This window comes from Heloderma suspectum, chromosome 1, assembly GCF_057233095.1.
Source record: "Heloderma suspectum isolate Gila_16-S chromosome 1, 16-S_ref, whole genome shotgun sequence".
Taxonomy (NCBI): domain Eukaryota; kingdom Metazoa; phylum Chordata; class Lepidosauria; order Squamata; family Helodermatidae; genus Heloderma; species Heloderma suspectum.
This window is the reverse complement of record NC_139458.1, coordinates 315,432,450-315,448,951: the sequence shown is the minus strand read 5'-3', so window position 1 is coordinate 315,448,951 and position 16,502 is coordinate 315,432,450. Positions and strand designations below refer to the sequence as shown.

Sequence of the window (16,502 nt, the reverse complement as noted above, 5' to 3'; positions counted from 1 at the left end):
TCCTTCTCCAGTGGACCATATTTTGTCAGAACTCTCCACCGTCTGTCTTGGGTGGCCCTGCACGGCATAACTTATGGCTTCACTGAGTTACGCAAGCCCCTTCGCCACAACAAGGCAGTGATCCATGAAGGGGATTGTTGGTAATACCTGTTCCAAAAACAGAACTCACAGTGAAGCCTGCTTACTAGACATCAGTTGGCAAGTGGGCTGAGATAGGAAGAGACGGTCTTCAGATTTAAGGGCCCTTGTCCATACAAGGCTTTAAAACTTAAAACTAGCTCCTTGAATTGGGCTGGGATGCAAAAATTGACAACCAATATAAGTGGCATGAAATGACTGAATATGTGCCTGCCTTTCAGCACCTGCCAGAAGACATTTGTACTGGTTGTAGTTTCTGAGACATAAGAACATAAGAAGAGCCATGCTGGATCAAACCAAGGGTCCATCTAATGCAACATTCTCTTCACACAGTGGCCAACTAGCTGTCGACAGGAGACCCACAAGGAAGACATGAGTGAAACAGCACCCTCCCACCCATGTTCCCCAGCAATTGGTGTATATAGGCATACTGCTTCTGATACTAGAGGTAGCATATAGCCATCAGGAGCAATCCCATGTCCAGTGCATTGCAGTAATCAAGCCTGAAAGTTACAGAAGCGTGGATCAACATACCAAGATCTGATCTGTCAGAGAAAAGGCATCTTTATTAGCCAAAAGTGGAAGAAGCCACTCTCAGCAATAACTCCTATCTGCTTCTTAAGAATCTGTTCTGGATCCAGAAGTGGCCTCCACCCCAGTTCTTTACCTGATAATGTCATAGAGACCCCAATCACAGTCAGGCTTATCCCCTCCAGACCATATCCCTTTCCTACCAGCAACGCTTTGGTTTTATCTTGTTTCCATTTTAATCTGTTCTACTCCACCCACTTCACCCCAGCCTCCAAACGTTGGTTCACAACAGAGAGAACTGCTCCTGGGTGCTGTGTTAAAGATATAGAAAGGCTAACTTAGTCAATACCAAGTTTCCATAGAATTGTGAGCACACTCCAATGAATACTGTAATCTGATTTGGACCTGATTCAACATTGCTAGCACCTTCTAATATCAATTTTGTTCATGCTCTGTTTGTCCTGAACTCAGTCATCTTTGAAGTTCTTACTATAACAGTCTTCCTCCTTAAGCATACTTAATTCAACAACAACCAGTTGGTTACCCATGAACACAGTTCACAGAGAACAATCAAATCTAATTAAAGGTTTAACTTAACTGCGTTTATTGAAATATTCAAAGTGTAACATCTTTTATATTTACAAAACTCCCTTAAATACATGTTCTTGGTGTAAACTCCAGGGCGGCCACTTTAACATCCTTGTTGTGGTCTGTGGACAACTTGAAACTTGAGGTTTGCCAATGAGCGCGCACAACTTATGGCAACGTAAATTCTTTCATGATTTGTTTACAGGCTGTATGTTACTGGCATATCATTTTACTTTGGCCTGCACCTGTGTTTATAAAGGTGTACAGAGACTTTTAAATGTTATTTTGTTAAATTTAACAGTTAGAGACTTCTTTTCTGAGCAATAACTAAACTTTGACTGGGTTACTTTTAACTGTAGATGTCTCTTAATCCCTTCATGATTTGTTTACAGGCCGCATGCTATTGGCATATCATTGTACTTTGGCCTGTACCTCTGTTTATAAAGGTGTACAGATACTTTTTGTGCGTTCATATGTCATTTTGCTCCGATCTGGAATTGTTTAATTATACTTGACACTTTTTTATATTAAAAATAAAACTTTATAGTACACTGTTATAGAAGATAGCCTGATTAAAAAAAAAAAAAAAGCTTTATGGGCATAAGCTCCTCACTCTGAATTATAGTGAAACAGTTGTTATTCATGGAATCTACATGTCAAGAGCTTTCCAATGAAGTGTGTGTCATGAGAATCAGTCAGTGGGAAGGCAGTCAAAAAGTGATGACCAACTATGTATACTCTTTAATAAAATTGAGATAACGTAATAGTATTTTCTTTTTCTTTTTACAGGTTGAATCTACACAAAGTATGATTAGGATCTTGGGCCTTTCAGCCACGTTACCTAATTACCTTGATGTTGCTACGTTTCTGCATGTTAATCCCTATATTGGACTATTTTATTTTGATGGCCGTTTTCGGCCTGTTCCCCTTGGGCAGACGTTTATAGGGATCAAGGCAACCAATAAGGTAATTTTTTTAATAAAAGTTTTGAAAGGCGATGTTGAGGGAACTGTTCTTAAAATATGTTTAAGCAGTACTTTCCCCACTTATTTGAACCATCTCTCTAATATCTTCATCCCTAACTATAACCATGCCTCCTCTTTGTTGCCCACCTCAGTTTTAACTTTAGATTGCAAACTGTTTTGGGGCAGGATCTGTTTTATTTCTGTTTTGGTTTACAAACTCTTCAAAGTGCTGCATATGTTGATGGTGTTGTCTAAATAAGTAAGAGCACAATCCTATTGGATCTGCCCTGCATACTCATAAGCCTCTGAACTTGGAGGCTTACTTGTATCCAATGCAGAGCGGGAAGTGCGTTGCACCTCCCACTCTACATTTTAGCTAGATGGGTGTTTTTGCCTGTCTAGTGGAGGCTTCGGGGAGGGACAGCTGGGGATAGTTCAGATCCCCATGTCCCCAGTCCCCTCCCCACCCACCAACATGCCCCCTTTAACCCCTCTATGAGCTCCTGTTTGTGAGCTTGTAAAACCAGCCAGCACGTTTCTCTCTGCACTGGCTGTGAGGGGGAGGGGAACTCGGTTTCTTGGCTCCAAGGTCGGAGCTCTGTCCCCCGCCTCAGATCCAGGAATCCAAAATATCCTTTGTCCCCCAGACTCTGTCTAGGGGCCACAGGATTGCTCTCCAAGTAAATAGATAATATTTATTTAATTTACTGTACTTTTAAACCACCCAATAACCGAAGTTCTCTGAGGAGTGTACTGTAGATTAAAATCAAGTAAAAACATTAAAACAAAAAATAAAAACAGTGCAGAGTAAAGCCAAGATAAAACCAACAGCAAAGAATAAAACCATTACAGTATCATAAAACCAAATTAAAACGAGCAGCAGAATAAGCTACTAGAAGTAATAATGTCTAGTATTTAGCACTTATACTAATATTTCAAAGTGATTCACTGAGTCAAGGTGATCCACTGATTGAGTGAGTGTTGTCTCAGTAATCCTTGTGACAAGCCTATAAGACCAAGGCAGTTTGGCCCCCATATTCTAAATGGGGGAGCTGTGGCTTCCCCATAGCTACCTAGTGAGTCCTTTGCTGAGTTGAGATTTGAATTTGGGACTTATGTTGCAATCTTAAACACCCTTGCTAAGGAGTATATCCTATTAGACACAGTAGAACTTATTTCCAAATAAATATGCCTAGGTTTACACTATGCCAGAGCAGCTACAGGGGAGATGGGTGAATTGCTGCTATGAATTTTATATAGCAACATGTAAATGAGATGTGACTCACTTTTTGCTTTTTTCAGTACTTTTGCCTAACTTGCAAATCTGTCCAGTTGCACAATGCTACAGCAACGTTTGTCTCTGTAAGAGGAAATATATAGCATCTGTTTTTCCAGATTGATTACACTTGTAATTTTGTTCTTCCTTAAACTTGGATTTGAGCATTCTTTGACTTTCTAGATGGAGTTGCATTCCCTTTCCATTATTGTATGTTTTGCCATGATGATAGAGATGACAGTTCCAATTTTATTTCTTTGCTAGTGAGTTATTTATTCACTGCTTTTAGTAATGATGTGCTGCGCACAGAGTACCAGTTCTGACTTTGAATTCCCTGGCTTCAGCTTAAGGAAGCTGTTGGTGCCTTAATGAATTATTCTCCCTCCCTGCTTAAAACCGTGGTAGATTTAGTTATGTTCCAATGTGATCAGGAATTATGCAATTGTTAATATAATTAGAGAGTGAGTGACAGACTACTTATCTCAAGCTGTGTTTTATCAATGTTAATATAAGCCTCAAGAAGCTGTTAAGGATTGCACCAAAAGCTTGTCGATGAAGTTTAGGCTTTTCCAGGTAAGTTGGTGCTTTTCCCCTTTACTTGTATTCAAGAGGAACATACCAAGCTCCAAAGGCAGCACCAGTATATGTAGAGTAGCGGCAGTTTTCTCTCTGGAAAGATTCAGAGGTTGGAGGCAACATCAAGTGAGGATGTGGCACTAAGAACATTGACACACAATATGTTAAATCCAATGCTGTCATTCCGCTGATGGAACTATTTCCACGAGCAGAACTGGAAGGGAGCAATCCCTTCCCATTCCCTCTCCTACACCCTCAAAATCTGCTCTGGAGGGCTGGGAAGAGAGTAACTTGTGACAACCCGGCAGTTTAGTTTGCACTAGATACTGCAAGTCAGGCTCCGAGTGGTTTACAACAACCCTGCAGTGTTGTCCAAAGGCATTAGAATCCCTATTACAGCTTGGGGATTGGGTTGAAGTGAGAGAGTAGCTTACAACAACCCTGCCATGTTATCCATTGTTGCTATCCCCACATTGCAGGTTGGGCTGAAAGAGTAGCATACAATAAACCTGCACTGTAGTTCACTGTTACACTCCTATTGCAGGTAGGAGGGTTGTATGGAGAGAGAGTAGGACCTGATTCACACATAACTACAACCCATGGGTTGTTTAAACCATGGGTTGTTGGTGCACAAGTGGAAACAAGCAAACACACTGCCTCTAGCATGCTTGTCACTTTCACTTTCAGTCAACGACCTATGATTGCCCTGTTCATAGGTTGGTAGTGAGATGTCCAAGCCCAGCCACTTAGGATTGTTTAGGGCTAAACAGCCCAGAGATAACCTACAATTAATTGATGGTGTAGTCCCTAAATAACCCAGAATGGCTGGGTTTGGATGTCACGATAGCAACAGGGTGATCGTAGGTTGTTAATTGAAAGCAGAATTGAGGAGCATGGTACAGGTAGCATGCTCGCTTGCTCCCGTTCACCCCTTCCAATTTGTGGGTTAAATAACCCACAAATTAGAGTTATGTGTGAATTGGGTCTAGCTTACAGCAGCCCTGCAGTCCACTGCTAATATTGCAGTCCAGATGTGGGGTTACTTAAATTGCCCTCTCATACCTCCTCCCAGGGCAAATCAAGCACTTACTAGCATGAAGAAGTCTCATGCTCCATTAACTTGTATGGAGACTGGTAGCACTTTTTAAATGTTTGAAGATTTTTTGAGAATGCTCATGAAGAAAGACCCAAATTACAGCAGATACTCTTGCCGTTGATGATAACATTTTTTCCCCAACCCCCTCAGCCACAGGCTCTGGTAACACACGTAATACTAAATAGTATAATACTAAATAGACAAAATAATATATTTGATGTAGTAAACTCCTAGATATGATTTTATATGTTTAAATTGCTTAGATTTGAGGTTAATATATGTACAATTCTGTGTATTTCTACAGCATCTTAGTGGAAGAGAAATGCATAATACTTTAAAAATATGATTGCATTTATCAAGCACAGAATGAATTTTAGAAATTTATGCCATGCTAAAGATGTAGTGCAATAATGGGGAAAATATGATATTCTAATATGATAATATGATATAAGAAAAGATGATATTAAAATAAAGCATCTATATTGTATTGTTCAGGTGCAACAGATGAATAATATGGATGAAGTTTGTTATGAAAATGTCTTGAAGCAAGTAACAGCTGGACATCAGGTATGCTTAGTTTATTGGCTTTTAGTTAGAACCTGTTTGTGAATAATATCTATAAAGATTTATTATTTGCACACACAAACACTTTGATTCGCTCTGTTCCATTTGGAAACCAGCTGAATCAGCCTTCTGAGGTTTCATTGGCAACAAACAAATTTTAAAATGAACATTTCATGAAAGGAAGCCTACAGAGTCAGATACTGTAGAATGCAAAATGCAGGAGCCTGTAGAATTTCTTAATGCTTTCTGTTTGCCCTTTGTGGAATTACAGAAACATTGAACTGGAGTCCATTTGGTCCGACTTTCATTCATTACCAAACAAATGTCATTAATGATGAATAGGTGCGAATGGGTTCATTTTTGTATGCTGTTAGTTCCCATTGGCCACTCATTCAGGTGTGGGGACAGCCATTTTTCCAAGAATGCCTTCAAATGATGCAATTTTGGGGCATTCTGGGAAAATGAAAATCAGCTCCACTGCCATACAGGTGGCAGTAAAAACAGAAGAGAGTAAAAAAAAGATATCAAAAGAACTTATACGAGTAATGAAAATTAATGTGATTTTAATGAATAACTAAATGAATGTGATATAAATGAATGTTTTTAATAACAAAAATGAATGTAATAAACAAAGAATTTTCCTTGCACACCCCTACTTTCCATGTGTGAAAAAGGTTGGTGAAGAGGGTGAGTAGCACATAGCAAGACAACCTATGACTTTCTGTTGTAAATCTAGCTTATTAGCTAACTTACATTTTCGAGTTAAAAACTCTTGGAAGATTCTAGCCTTTACAGAGCAATCCCATGTATACTTACTTAGAAGCAAGTTTCATTGTGTTCAGTGGTGCTTATTCCCAGGAAAGGGTACATAATTTTGTAGTCTTATGGCAAAATCCAGTTTGTGCATGTGGATTCCTGCTTGTGCAATGGGCATTCCCTCTTTTCCTCCCCACTGCAGCCTCCTGCTCTCGAGGATTCTCCAATCCTGCTTAGCAGTTTTTTGTAGGTGCACAGGGGACTGCAGGGTGAAAAGGGAATCTGTCCTCTCCTCGTTCCACTGATGGAAGCTCTTCTGTCAGAGAAAAAGATTAATTGCATACGACCCCCAGTGCAGATCCATATCAGGAATTGTTTTAGAACAATTTACAACAATTTATTGTTGTAAGCCACCTCAGGAGGGCCTCTGCCCTCAAAGGTGGCCAAGAAATATTTCAAATAAAAAATAAATAAAAATAAATAAATAGAAAAATACAAAAAATACAAAAATTCACACTCACACACACACACACACACACACTACCAATGAAGCTGTTCTTAGGTATTTTAATACAGCACTTTTATACACTCTCCTTTTAAAAGCAGATTTCTTTCTATATGCATGGCAAGTTGCTGAATCCATGCTCCATTTGATTGTTGCTCCTAATGAAAAATGTGTCCATTCCCCCTGAAATAAGTTCTAATGTTTTGTTGTGAATGGTGCGTTATGAGTGGCTTAGGCCTTGTGAGTAAAGAGATGCAATATTACAGAAATAAAGCCTTTTTATTATTACAAAAATAAAGCCAATGTGCTTTCTCTTTAAAATAGCCTGCATGTAATCCAAACCCTAATAAATACTGTCTTTTAGAAAACGCCATACAATTACTTGTGCACCATTCAGGCTGAATTCCCTAAGGGAAAATATAACTTGCCCTTTGAAAAAGTTTTTTTTTTTTTTTTAAATGGAGCTGCATCACATCAGTCCTTCAGGGACTGTACTGGTTCCATATTGCGTTCAGGGCACAGTTCAAGATTGTGGATTTGATCTTCTTCATCTTGAAATGGATATGCAGTTTATACCTGCGAGACTGTCCCTTTATTTATCTCCAGGGTAATCTAGTAATGTCATTTTGCATATTCCGCTGTATGTGAAAATAAGGTGGAATTATTATTATTGAAGAATGCAATGCAAACACAGTGCACTAATGTGAGTTGAAATACTAAGTGGTAAGCACAAATAAATTAAAACAAACTCAAATTAAGCAGCTTTTAATAAAATGTGTTGTTCAGTCGTTCAGTTGTGTCCAGTTCTTCGTGACCCCATGGACCATATCACGCCAGGCCTTCCTGTCCTCCGCTCTCTCCCGGAGTGTGCTCAAGTCCATATTAATTGCATCGGTGATGCTATCTAGCCATCTCATTCTCTGCCGTCCCCTTCTCCTTTTGCCTTCAGTCTTTCCCAGCATCAGGGTCTTTTCCAGAGAGTTTTCTCTTCGCATTAGGTGGCCAAAATATTGGAGCTTCAGCTTCAGGATCTGTCCTTCCAATGAGCAGTCAGGGTTGATTTCCTTTAGGATGGACTGATTTGACGTCCTTGCAGTCCAGGGGACTCGTAAGAGTCTTCTCCAGCACCACAGTTCGAAAGCATCAATTCTTCGGCGCTCAGCCTTCCTTATAGTCCAGCTCTCACAGCCATACGTTGCTACTGGGAAAACCATAGCTTTGATTATACGGACCTTTGTCGGCAAGGTGATGTCTCTGCTTCTTACTATGCTGTCTAGGTTGGCCATAGCTTTCCTCCCAAGGAGCAAGCGTCTTTTAATTTCATGGCTACAGACACCGTCTGTGGTGATCTTGGAGCCCAAGAAAGTAAAATCTGTCACTGCTTGCATTTCTTCCCCTTCTATATGCCAGGAAGTGATGGGGCCAGATGCCATGATCTTAGTTTTTGTAATGTTGAGTTTCAAACCAGCTTTTGCACTCTCCACTTTCACCCTGAACAAGAGGCTCTTTAGATCCTATTCGCTTTCTGCCATGAGGGTGGTATCGTCTGCATATCTGAGGTTGTTGATAATTCTCCCGGGAGTCTTAATTCCGACCTGTGATTCATCCAACCCAGCGTTTCTCATGATGTACTCTGCATATAAGTTAAATAAGCAGGGTGACAATATGTGGCCTTGTCGTACTCCTTTCCCAATTTTGAACCAATCGGTTGTTCCATGTCTGGTTCTTACTGTTGCTTCTTGACCCTCGTACAGGTTTCTCAGGAGACAGGTAAGGTGGTCCGGTACTCCCATCTCTTTCAGAATTTGCCACAGTTTGTTGTGATCCACACAATCAAAGGCTTTAGCGTAGTCAATGAAGCAGAAATAGATGTTTTTCTGGAATTCTCTTGCTTTCTCCATGATCCAGCGAATGTTGGCGATTTGATCTCTAGTTCCTCTGCCTCTTCGAAACCCAGCTTGTGTTTCCGGTAGTTCTCGGTTCGCATACTGCTGAAGCCTAGCTTGTAGGATTTTGAGCATAACCTTGCTGGCATGTGAAATGAGCGCAATTGTATGGTAGTTTGAACAGTCTTTGGCATTGCCCTTCTTTGGAATTGGAATGTAAACTAACCTTTTCCAGTTTTGTGTCCACTGTTGAGTGTTCCAAATTTGTTGGCATATTGAGTGCAGCATTTTAATAGCATCATCTTTTAGGAATTTAAATAGCTCAGCTGGAATACTGTCATCTCCGTTAGCTTTGTTGTTAGTAATGCTTCCTAAGGCCCATTTGACTTCACTCTCTAGGATCTCCGGCTCAAGTTCAGTGAGCACACTATCATGGCTATCAGGGACATTAAGATTTTTCCTGTATAGTTCTTCTGTGTATTCTTTCCACCTCTTCTTAATCTCATCTGCTTCTGTTAGGTCCCTGCCTTCTTTGTCCTTTATCATGCCCGTCTTTGCACGAAACATTCCCTTGATATCTCCGATTTTCTTGAAGAGATCTCTCGTCTTTCCCATTCTATTGTTTTCCTCGATTTCTTTGCATTGTTCATTTAAGAAGGCCTTCTTGTCTCTCCTTGCTATTCTCTGGAACTCTGCATTCAGTTGGATATATCTTCCCCTTTCTCCCTTGCTTTAAGCTTCCATTCTTTCCTCAGCGACTTGTAAAGCCTCATCAGTCAGCCACTTTGCTTTCTTGCATATCTTTTTCTTTGGGATTGTTTGAGTTGCTACCTCCTGAACAATGTTACGGACCTCCGTCCATAGTTCCTCAGGCACCCTGTCTATCAGGTCTAATCCCTTAAATCTATTCCTCACCTCCACTGAATATTCATAAGGGATATGATTTAGGTCATACTTGAATAGTTTAGTGGTTTTCCCTACATTCTTCAATTTAAGCCGAAATTTTGCAAGAAGCAGCTCATGATCTGAGCCATAGTCAGCTCCAGGTCTTGTTTTTACTGCCTGTATAGAGCTTCTCCATCTTTGGCTGCAAAGGACATAATCAATCTGATTTCGATATTGACCATCTGGTGATGTCCATGTGTAGAGTCGCCTCTTGTGCTGTTGGAAAAGAGTGTTTGCTATGATCAGCATGTTCTCTTGGCAAAACTCAATTAGCCTTTGTCTTGCTTCATGTTGTACACCAAGGCCATGCTTGCCTGTTATCCCGGTGATTTCTTGACTTCCTACTTTAGCATTCCAATCCCCTATGATGAAGAGGACATCTTTTTTTGGTGTTAGTTCTAGAAGGTGTTGTAGGTCTTCATAGAACCGATCAACCTCAACTTATTTGGCCTCAGTGGTTGGGGCATAGACTTGAATTACTGTGATGTTGAGTGGTTTGCCTTGGATTTGTACTGAGATCATTCTATTGTTTTTGAGATTGTATCCCAGTACTGCTTTTCCCACCCTTTTGTTGACTATGAGTGCTACTCCATTTCTTCTAAGGGATTCTTGCCCACAGTAGTAGATATAATGGCCACCTGAATTAAATTTGCCTATGCTTGTCCATTTTAGTTCGCTGATTCCCAAGATGTCAATGTTCAGTCTTGCCATCTCATGTTTGACCACCTCCAGCTTACCTTGATTCATTGACCTTACATTCCAGGTTCCTAAGGAATATTGTTCTTTACAGCATCGGATTTTCTTTTCACCACCAGACACATCCACAGCTGAGTGTCCTTTTGGCTTTGGCCCAACCGCTTCACTCTTTCTGGCGCTACTTGGAAATTCCCTCTGCTCTTCCCCAGTAGTACATTGGACACCTTCCGACCTGAGGGGCTCATCTTCTAGCGTCATCTCTTTTAGCCTTGTGATACTTTCCATTGGGTTTTCTTGGCAAGAATACTGGAGTGGGTAGCCATTTCCTTCTCCAGTGGACCACATTTTGTCAGACCTCTCTGCCATGACCTGTCCGTCTTGGGTGGCCCTGCACGGCATAGCTTATGGCTTCACTGAGTTACGCAAGCCCCTTCGCCACAACAAGGCAGTGATCCATGAAGGGGTTAATAAAAGGTACACCTTTGCTTATTGTTATCTATTTCCCGTCTTTAGAATTCCCGTCTTCTTGAGGTATGCCCAAGCCCAAGAATGAGCAGCTTTCTTATTTGCATAAATGTTTAGTGGCTGGTGATGAGCAACTGTTTATTTTAGTGACATGTTTTAATTGTATTTTGATTATATTTAGTGGCATATTAGTGTGTGTGTTCTGGACGCTACTGGTTCCATCCCGTGTTATGTGAACAACTTCTTCCTCTCCTCCCCCCTTCACCCCCCCAAAAAAAATCTTCTCTGGAAGTTCTTCCAACCCTTTGGAACAGATCTGGGGGCAAACAGGTAGCTGCAGCAGGGAGGGGGAATTGATTCTTCCAGCTGTCCCCCATTGGTAGATGGACACAGTTGGATACAACCCCATTTATATGTCTTTTCCCTCTCAGAAACAACAGGTTATAATTTCTAATAAAAAGGTAATTGATGCTGTTTAACAATTGCTGTAGATCAATTCATGTATATCTATCTCTGTACGTTGTGTCTCTTTGCTTGCAGTTATAATTGTACATATAAGCATGCTTGTCTTAATTTGTTTAGACTTACAGGCCACCCTATCATTAAAGCATGGGATGAACTATAATATTTTAAATAATAGTTGAAGCCGCCTTGCCAGACAATTGGGCCATCTATCAGTATTGTCTGCTCTTTCTGAGAGTGGCTCCCCAAGGTAGCTCTGTACTATAGAAAGCGAGTTACATAATGGAACTGACCAAGTCGCCATCTTTTATGTTCCCTTTCCTGCAGTGTAGAATGAAAAATGTATTAACTTCATGTAATGTAGCCAACTATGTATTGCAGACTCCCATTTTTTAGAAGAAGGAGTTGTGGCTTTATTTATTACTCAGGTTAGCAGCTTTTGTTGTAAATGGGATAACTGCAGATGCTATTAATATATAATAGTGTGTTTTTTTAAGTATTCTGTTTCAGCAGTAATTACTCTTTTCTTTTTTGAAAGGATCACTTTATCATCACTTTATACCAAGCATTCTTCTTCCCATTTCCTAATGTTTAAAACATAGGAATGGGGCAATGGAAAGGAATTAATATTGACACTGGAAAGAAAGAAAGGACTGAAAAAAATCTAGAACAAGTGAACTAAAACAGCTTATATGACTATAATTCTAGTTGGAGCAAAACTTGGTCAACACATTTTTCTGGTGCTCAGTCATATTGAACCAAGCAAAAATTTTGATGATGGAGCACTTCAGGTTAAAGCAGGATGTTCTAATGTGTTGGAATGTAAAATATTGGGCCTCTATGAGATAGGTTGTTCTTCATTTACATTATTGTCTGGAATGATCTAATTGTAGAGATGGTAAAGAGATCTGATGAATTTATGATCCAATAAATTGATTATCCTACTCCAACTGTTGCCAAAGGATACAGAGTGCACTTATTCCATGCTACTTAGTTTTCAGTCTCCGTAGCTGGAAAGCCAGTATAGCAGTTACTTTGTCATGAGAAACCATTCATAATCTGTGTTTAGCCATAGAGAAATGGTATCCAATTTATTCTGAACCTTTTTTATTTTAAGTACAATGACATGTCATAGTTTTCACTAATTGTATTAGCACTTTTCCAGTCAACATCTCAGTGGGGGTTCTATGTAACGCAGTTGTCTGAAGGTCACAGATATCTAGCTTACTAAGGGCCAAGGTAGATGTGATGTTAAGCCTGCTGATGTTAAGTGTGTCTTTCCATTTAATGCATGGGTGCGGGGCGGGTTTTTTAAAAAAAATCCAACAGCAGCTGTAGTAGTGGGGAGAGAAGGTGAGAATTATTGGGATACAGCAGATGGGAAGGGGGAGTTTAACCATGTTCTCCCCAACTGTAGTCTGGTCAAAAATTGCTCATTTGAAGCTGCTATTTGCTTTGAACCATTAGAAAATTTCCTCCCCGTGGAAATAGCAGCTTCAAAGGAGTGATTTTTTATCAGAACTGCAGCAGAAGAGGAAAGGGTTAAACTTTCCTGCCCACACACCTGCTACAATCCTGATAAGTATCGGTTTCCATTATCCCGTGGCTGCCACTTGCATGTTGAAAAAGTGTGTTAAATGCAAAGACGAATTTAATGTCACATCTGGTTTGGCTCTAAAAAAGAAGTGGCATTGGAATCCAACTGTGCCAGTCTAGTTCCACTGGCTTTACACCTCAGATGGACCAAAAAAGTAATAATGCAGTTCAGGTGGAGGAGGGGAAATGTCACTTGAAGATGCCCCAAGGTGGTGATACCACTAATTCATTGGGAAGAATTTATTTTAGTGTCAGTTTGCCACTGCTACAGATATCCAAAATTGTTAGTGCTGTATTGGTGATGGCAGTGTGAGAGTGGTATAAAGAATGTAGAGGTCCTTGTATTTTTTCTCTACTCAAATCTAGGACTGGATTTAGTATTATGTGCTTTCCTGTATTTACTAGGCTTTATCAATAGTTTTTTGTGCAACCCTTTTTTGTGATGCTCTTAAGAAATAATATCTGTAGATTGTACTTTAACTAGTTTTATTAGCTCTTCAAGAAACATGGCATCTTAACAAGGCATAACTTACTGTTATACAATTTCTGCTAGGCAGGCCCAGTTACGCTACTTTAGCACAGGGTGTGGTACGATATTTAGTTGGTGTTGTATTGATGTATTTTAATAGATGTTACGTGTGTTATTGCTGTTAAAGAATAAGGACAGTAGGAGGTACTTGTATTCTACACAGGCATGTGTTAAAACAGATGGAGGGAAATCTTTTCATGTTGATTTTTCAACTGTCCTAGTCCGCAAGACTTCGAGCTCTTCTTCGCTACTGGGAAATTAAAAGTTGGCGAATCAGCCTTTAATTTTTATCCATCTGTTCAAACTAATGAGTTGTCTCGTTTGTAGGCTTCACTTTGAATTAGTCAATGCAAGTGCACTGATAACATTCTTCCCTGAGCCGCCTCCCCAGGTGTGAGTTGCTGAAATAATAGATGTCTTAGTCTTGTTGTGCTTTTTCCTCTTTTATGGAAACCTTGCAAAAATCAGTAAAAAAAATTACACCTTTCTGTTGCATACAGAGTTTACTTTCTTTTCCTGTAGTGTTTACTAGGGTATCGGTTTCTCAGACAAGCTTTGTGTTAGAGCACTACTTACCTGCTCCATTAAGATTTCCATTCCAACATTTCTTGTATCTGTTCTAATTAAAACATCAACATTCTCACAAAGTCTTGGATATGACATAGCTGCTGTTTTCTCTTCCCTTTCCAGATGGTTAACTATTGCCTTGATTATTTTCCTATATCTATTAGTTAAATCTTAATTATTGCTTTCTCTCTCTGGGAAAAATGGAAGAAGAGCTTCTTTGTTTTGTTTCTGTTCATTCTGCTAGTAACATAGTTGTTTGAACTCACTGTTTCCAAATCAAAGTTCTGGCTTTATGTTAAGTTCTTTCTGCTCTGACATTAGCCTTGTTAGTCATGGGCAGAGGAGGGCAATATGTCAGTGCAGTGGGTTGTGCTTGGGGACATTTTGGAAAACTGGGAAGGCTGAGTGTTTGTTTGCTTTTAAATTGGCTAACATGGCACAGGGTGTCAGGGTGGAAACTGAGCCCATAGAGCCCCAGAGCAGTTCTGATTCTGAGAAGGAACAGCAATCCGTGGGAGAGGAGCTTGCTCATCTCTCACAAGCACAGCAGCTGGCAGAGATTCCTCCTGCCAGCATTCCTGGGAGAGATAGTGACCCTGGCAGTGAGAGAGCGCTGGGGGGGGGGTTGCTGGATGCTCGGCACAGACGCAGGGAGTGACGACAGATGGAGGGCATCGAAAGGAGGCATTCCGCTCATTTGGCGTGCAAACAACAGTCGCATCCCGAGGACCCAAGGGAAAGAGGGAGGATCTCTCCCTAGCCCATAAGTTCAGGGTCTTCCCGTGGTTCTCCTTCAAACGGGGACCTGGAGCTTAGGCTACTCTGCTATCTTTCCCCAGTGCTGTTCCTTGCTTAGTCGCTAGTGATTAGTATCTGAAAGAGTCATAAAGTAATAAAGGAATAAAGCCTCGGAAAGAATCCTCGTCATCTGAGTCGGCTATTGGAGGGGACTGCAAGAGGCAGCCAGGGTGCTCCTGGCACAGGGTGGGGAGAAATGAGCTTGGAGGAAAATGTGGCACTCCTTTCTTATAATTGCTAGTTTCCATTATGCTGTGAGTTCTCTAGCTAGCAATACTATGTGTAAACATCCCTTTCAAAGGAAGCTAGCCAAAGCACTATGGCAGCTTAGGATAGAATTACATATGCAGGGGGAGGGGAATGGCACCCCAGTGTCAAGTCCTCCCCCTCTGATGTGACATGATGTCATCGTGTTTGTGAGTTTCCCTGCCCACTCCAGCAGCAGCCAGGGATTTGGACCCAGAGTGGGAAAACCTAGGGTCAAAATAGACATTACTTTAAATCTATATCTCGCAGCTATGTCTTTTTTCATATTCACTCTAGAGTAGGCACATCAGGCCCAGCTTGGACCTTCAGGAGTGGGAAAGGAGTAGTTTCCCACTCCTGAAACTATGGTTAAAAATTTAAAATTTAAAATGGAAAAAAATGTAGCTGCTAGCTACATTTTGGCCCTCTTACAGTAATGTCTGTTTTTGGCCCTCATACATTAATTACATCATGGAATGAATATTGATATTTGTTATGGAAAGGGACAGTGGGAAGGAAGAAATTCAGCAGGGTTGCTATATCACATTAATTGAAGGCAAAAACATATTATGTTCTTTTGTGGTTTAAGGGACCCTTTTTTTTGTCAGAGATCGACACTTGCCTTTAATTTTATGGTGCGTGATAAGAATGTGCGTACTTCTGTGAGAAACTGCTTCTTCGCAAGAGAAAGCAGAATATAAATTCTAAAATTAAATACCTGCATTGCATTATGGTTCTCACATGTTTCCTGACATATCTGGGCTTCGTTTGTATGTATCCTTAGCATGTAATAGAATAGAGCCAGCCTTCCACAATCTGGGTCCTCCAGGTGTTTTGGACTTCAACTCCCACCAGCCACAGCCAGCATGACCAGTGGTTACAGGGATGCTGTGAATTGTAGTCCAAAACATCTGGAGTGCACCAGTTTGGAGAAGGCTAGCTAATTAATGCATAATGATGTTTTTTACAGTGATCTTGAAGAACAGCAGCTGTTAAGAATGTCTGTCTTTGGTTACTCTACATATTACTGTGTGTTTTTGTAGACAGAATTTGAGGAATAGATAGCAGTGGCAATGCTGAGTAGTATCTTCTGTACTAATGATTACATTTTAGTTTTTGAACTGTTTGCAACTTCCTCTAATTTCACACATGGATGTTTCCTGATTTATAAACTGCAGTGCATGCACTCCTAGTTTTGTGCATGGTTTTTTAAAGGGCTATTTTGAGGCACAAGTCTGTTTTTTTTCATATTTTAGGAGTGCATATTCAGAACCACTTGGCTAGAATTGCTTCTTGTCAAAAGACAGCTTAGGTTTT

The 16,502-nt window shown here is 40.4% G+C and overlaps 1 protein-coding gene across 11 annotated transcripts in view; it reads left to right on the top strand.

The window, feature by feature from the left end:
• Positions 1-16,502, top strand: part of ASCC3 (activating signal cointegrator 1 complex subunit 3) — a 325,230-nt gene that overhangs the window by 118,972 nt on the left and 189,756 nt on the right. For all 11 annotated transcript variants that reach the window (XR_014786638.1, XR_014786639.1, XR_014786640.1 and 8 more), the window contains 2 exons: positions 2,047-2,223; positions 5,666-5,737. Coding sequence is in view for 7 of the 11 variants with exons in the window: in XM_084827184.1 (XP_084683310.1) it covers positions 2,047-2,223; positions 5,666-5,737 (249 nt within the window). In the remaining 4 variants the exon portion in view is untranslated. The remainder of the gene's footprint in view (positions 1-2,046; positions 2,224-5,665; positions 5,738-16,502) is intronic.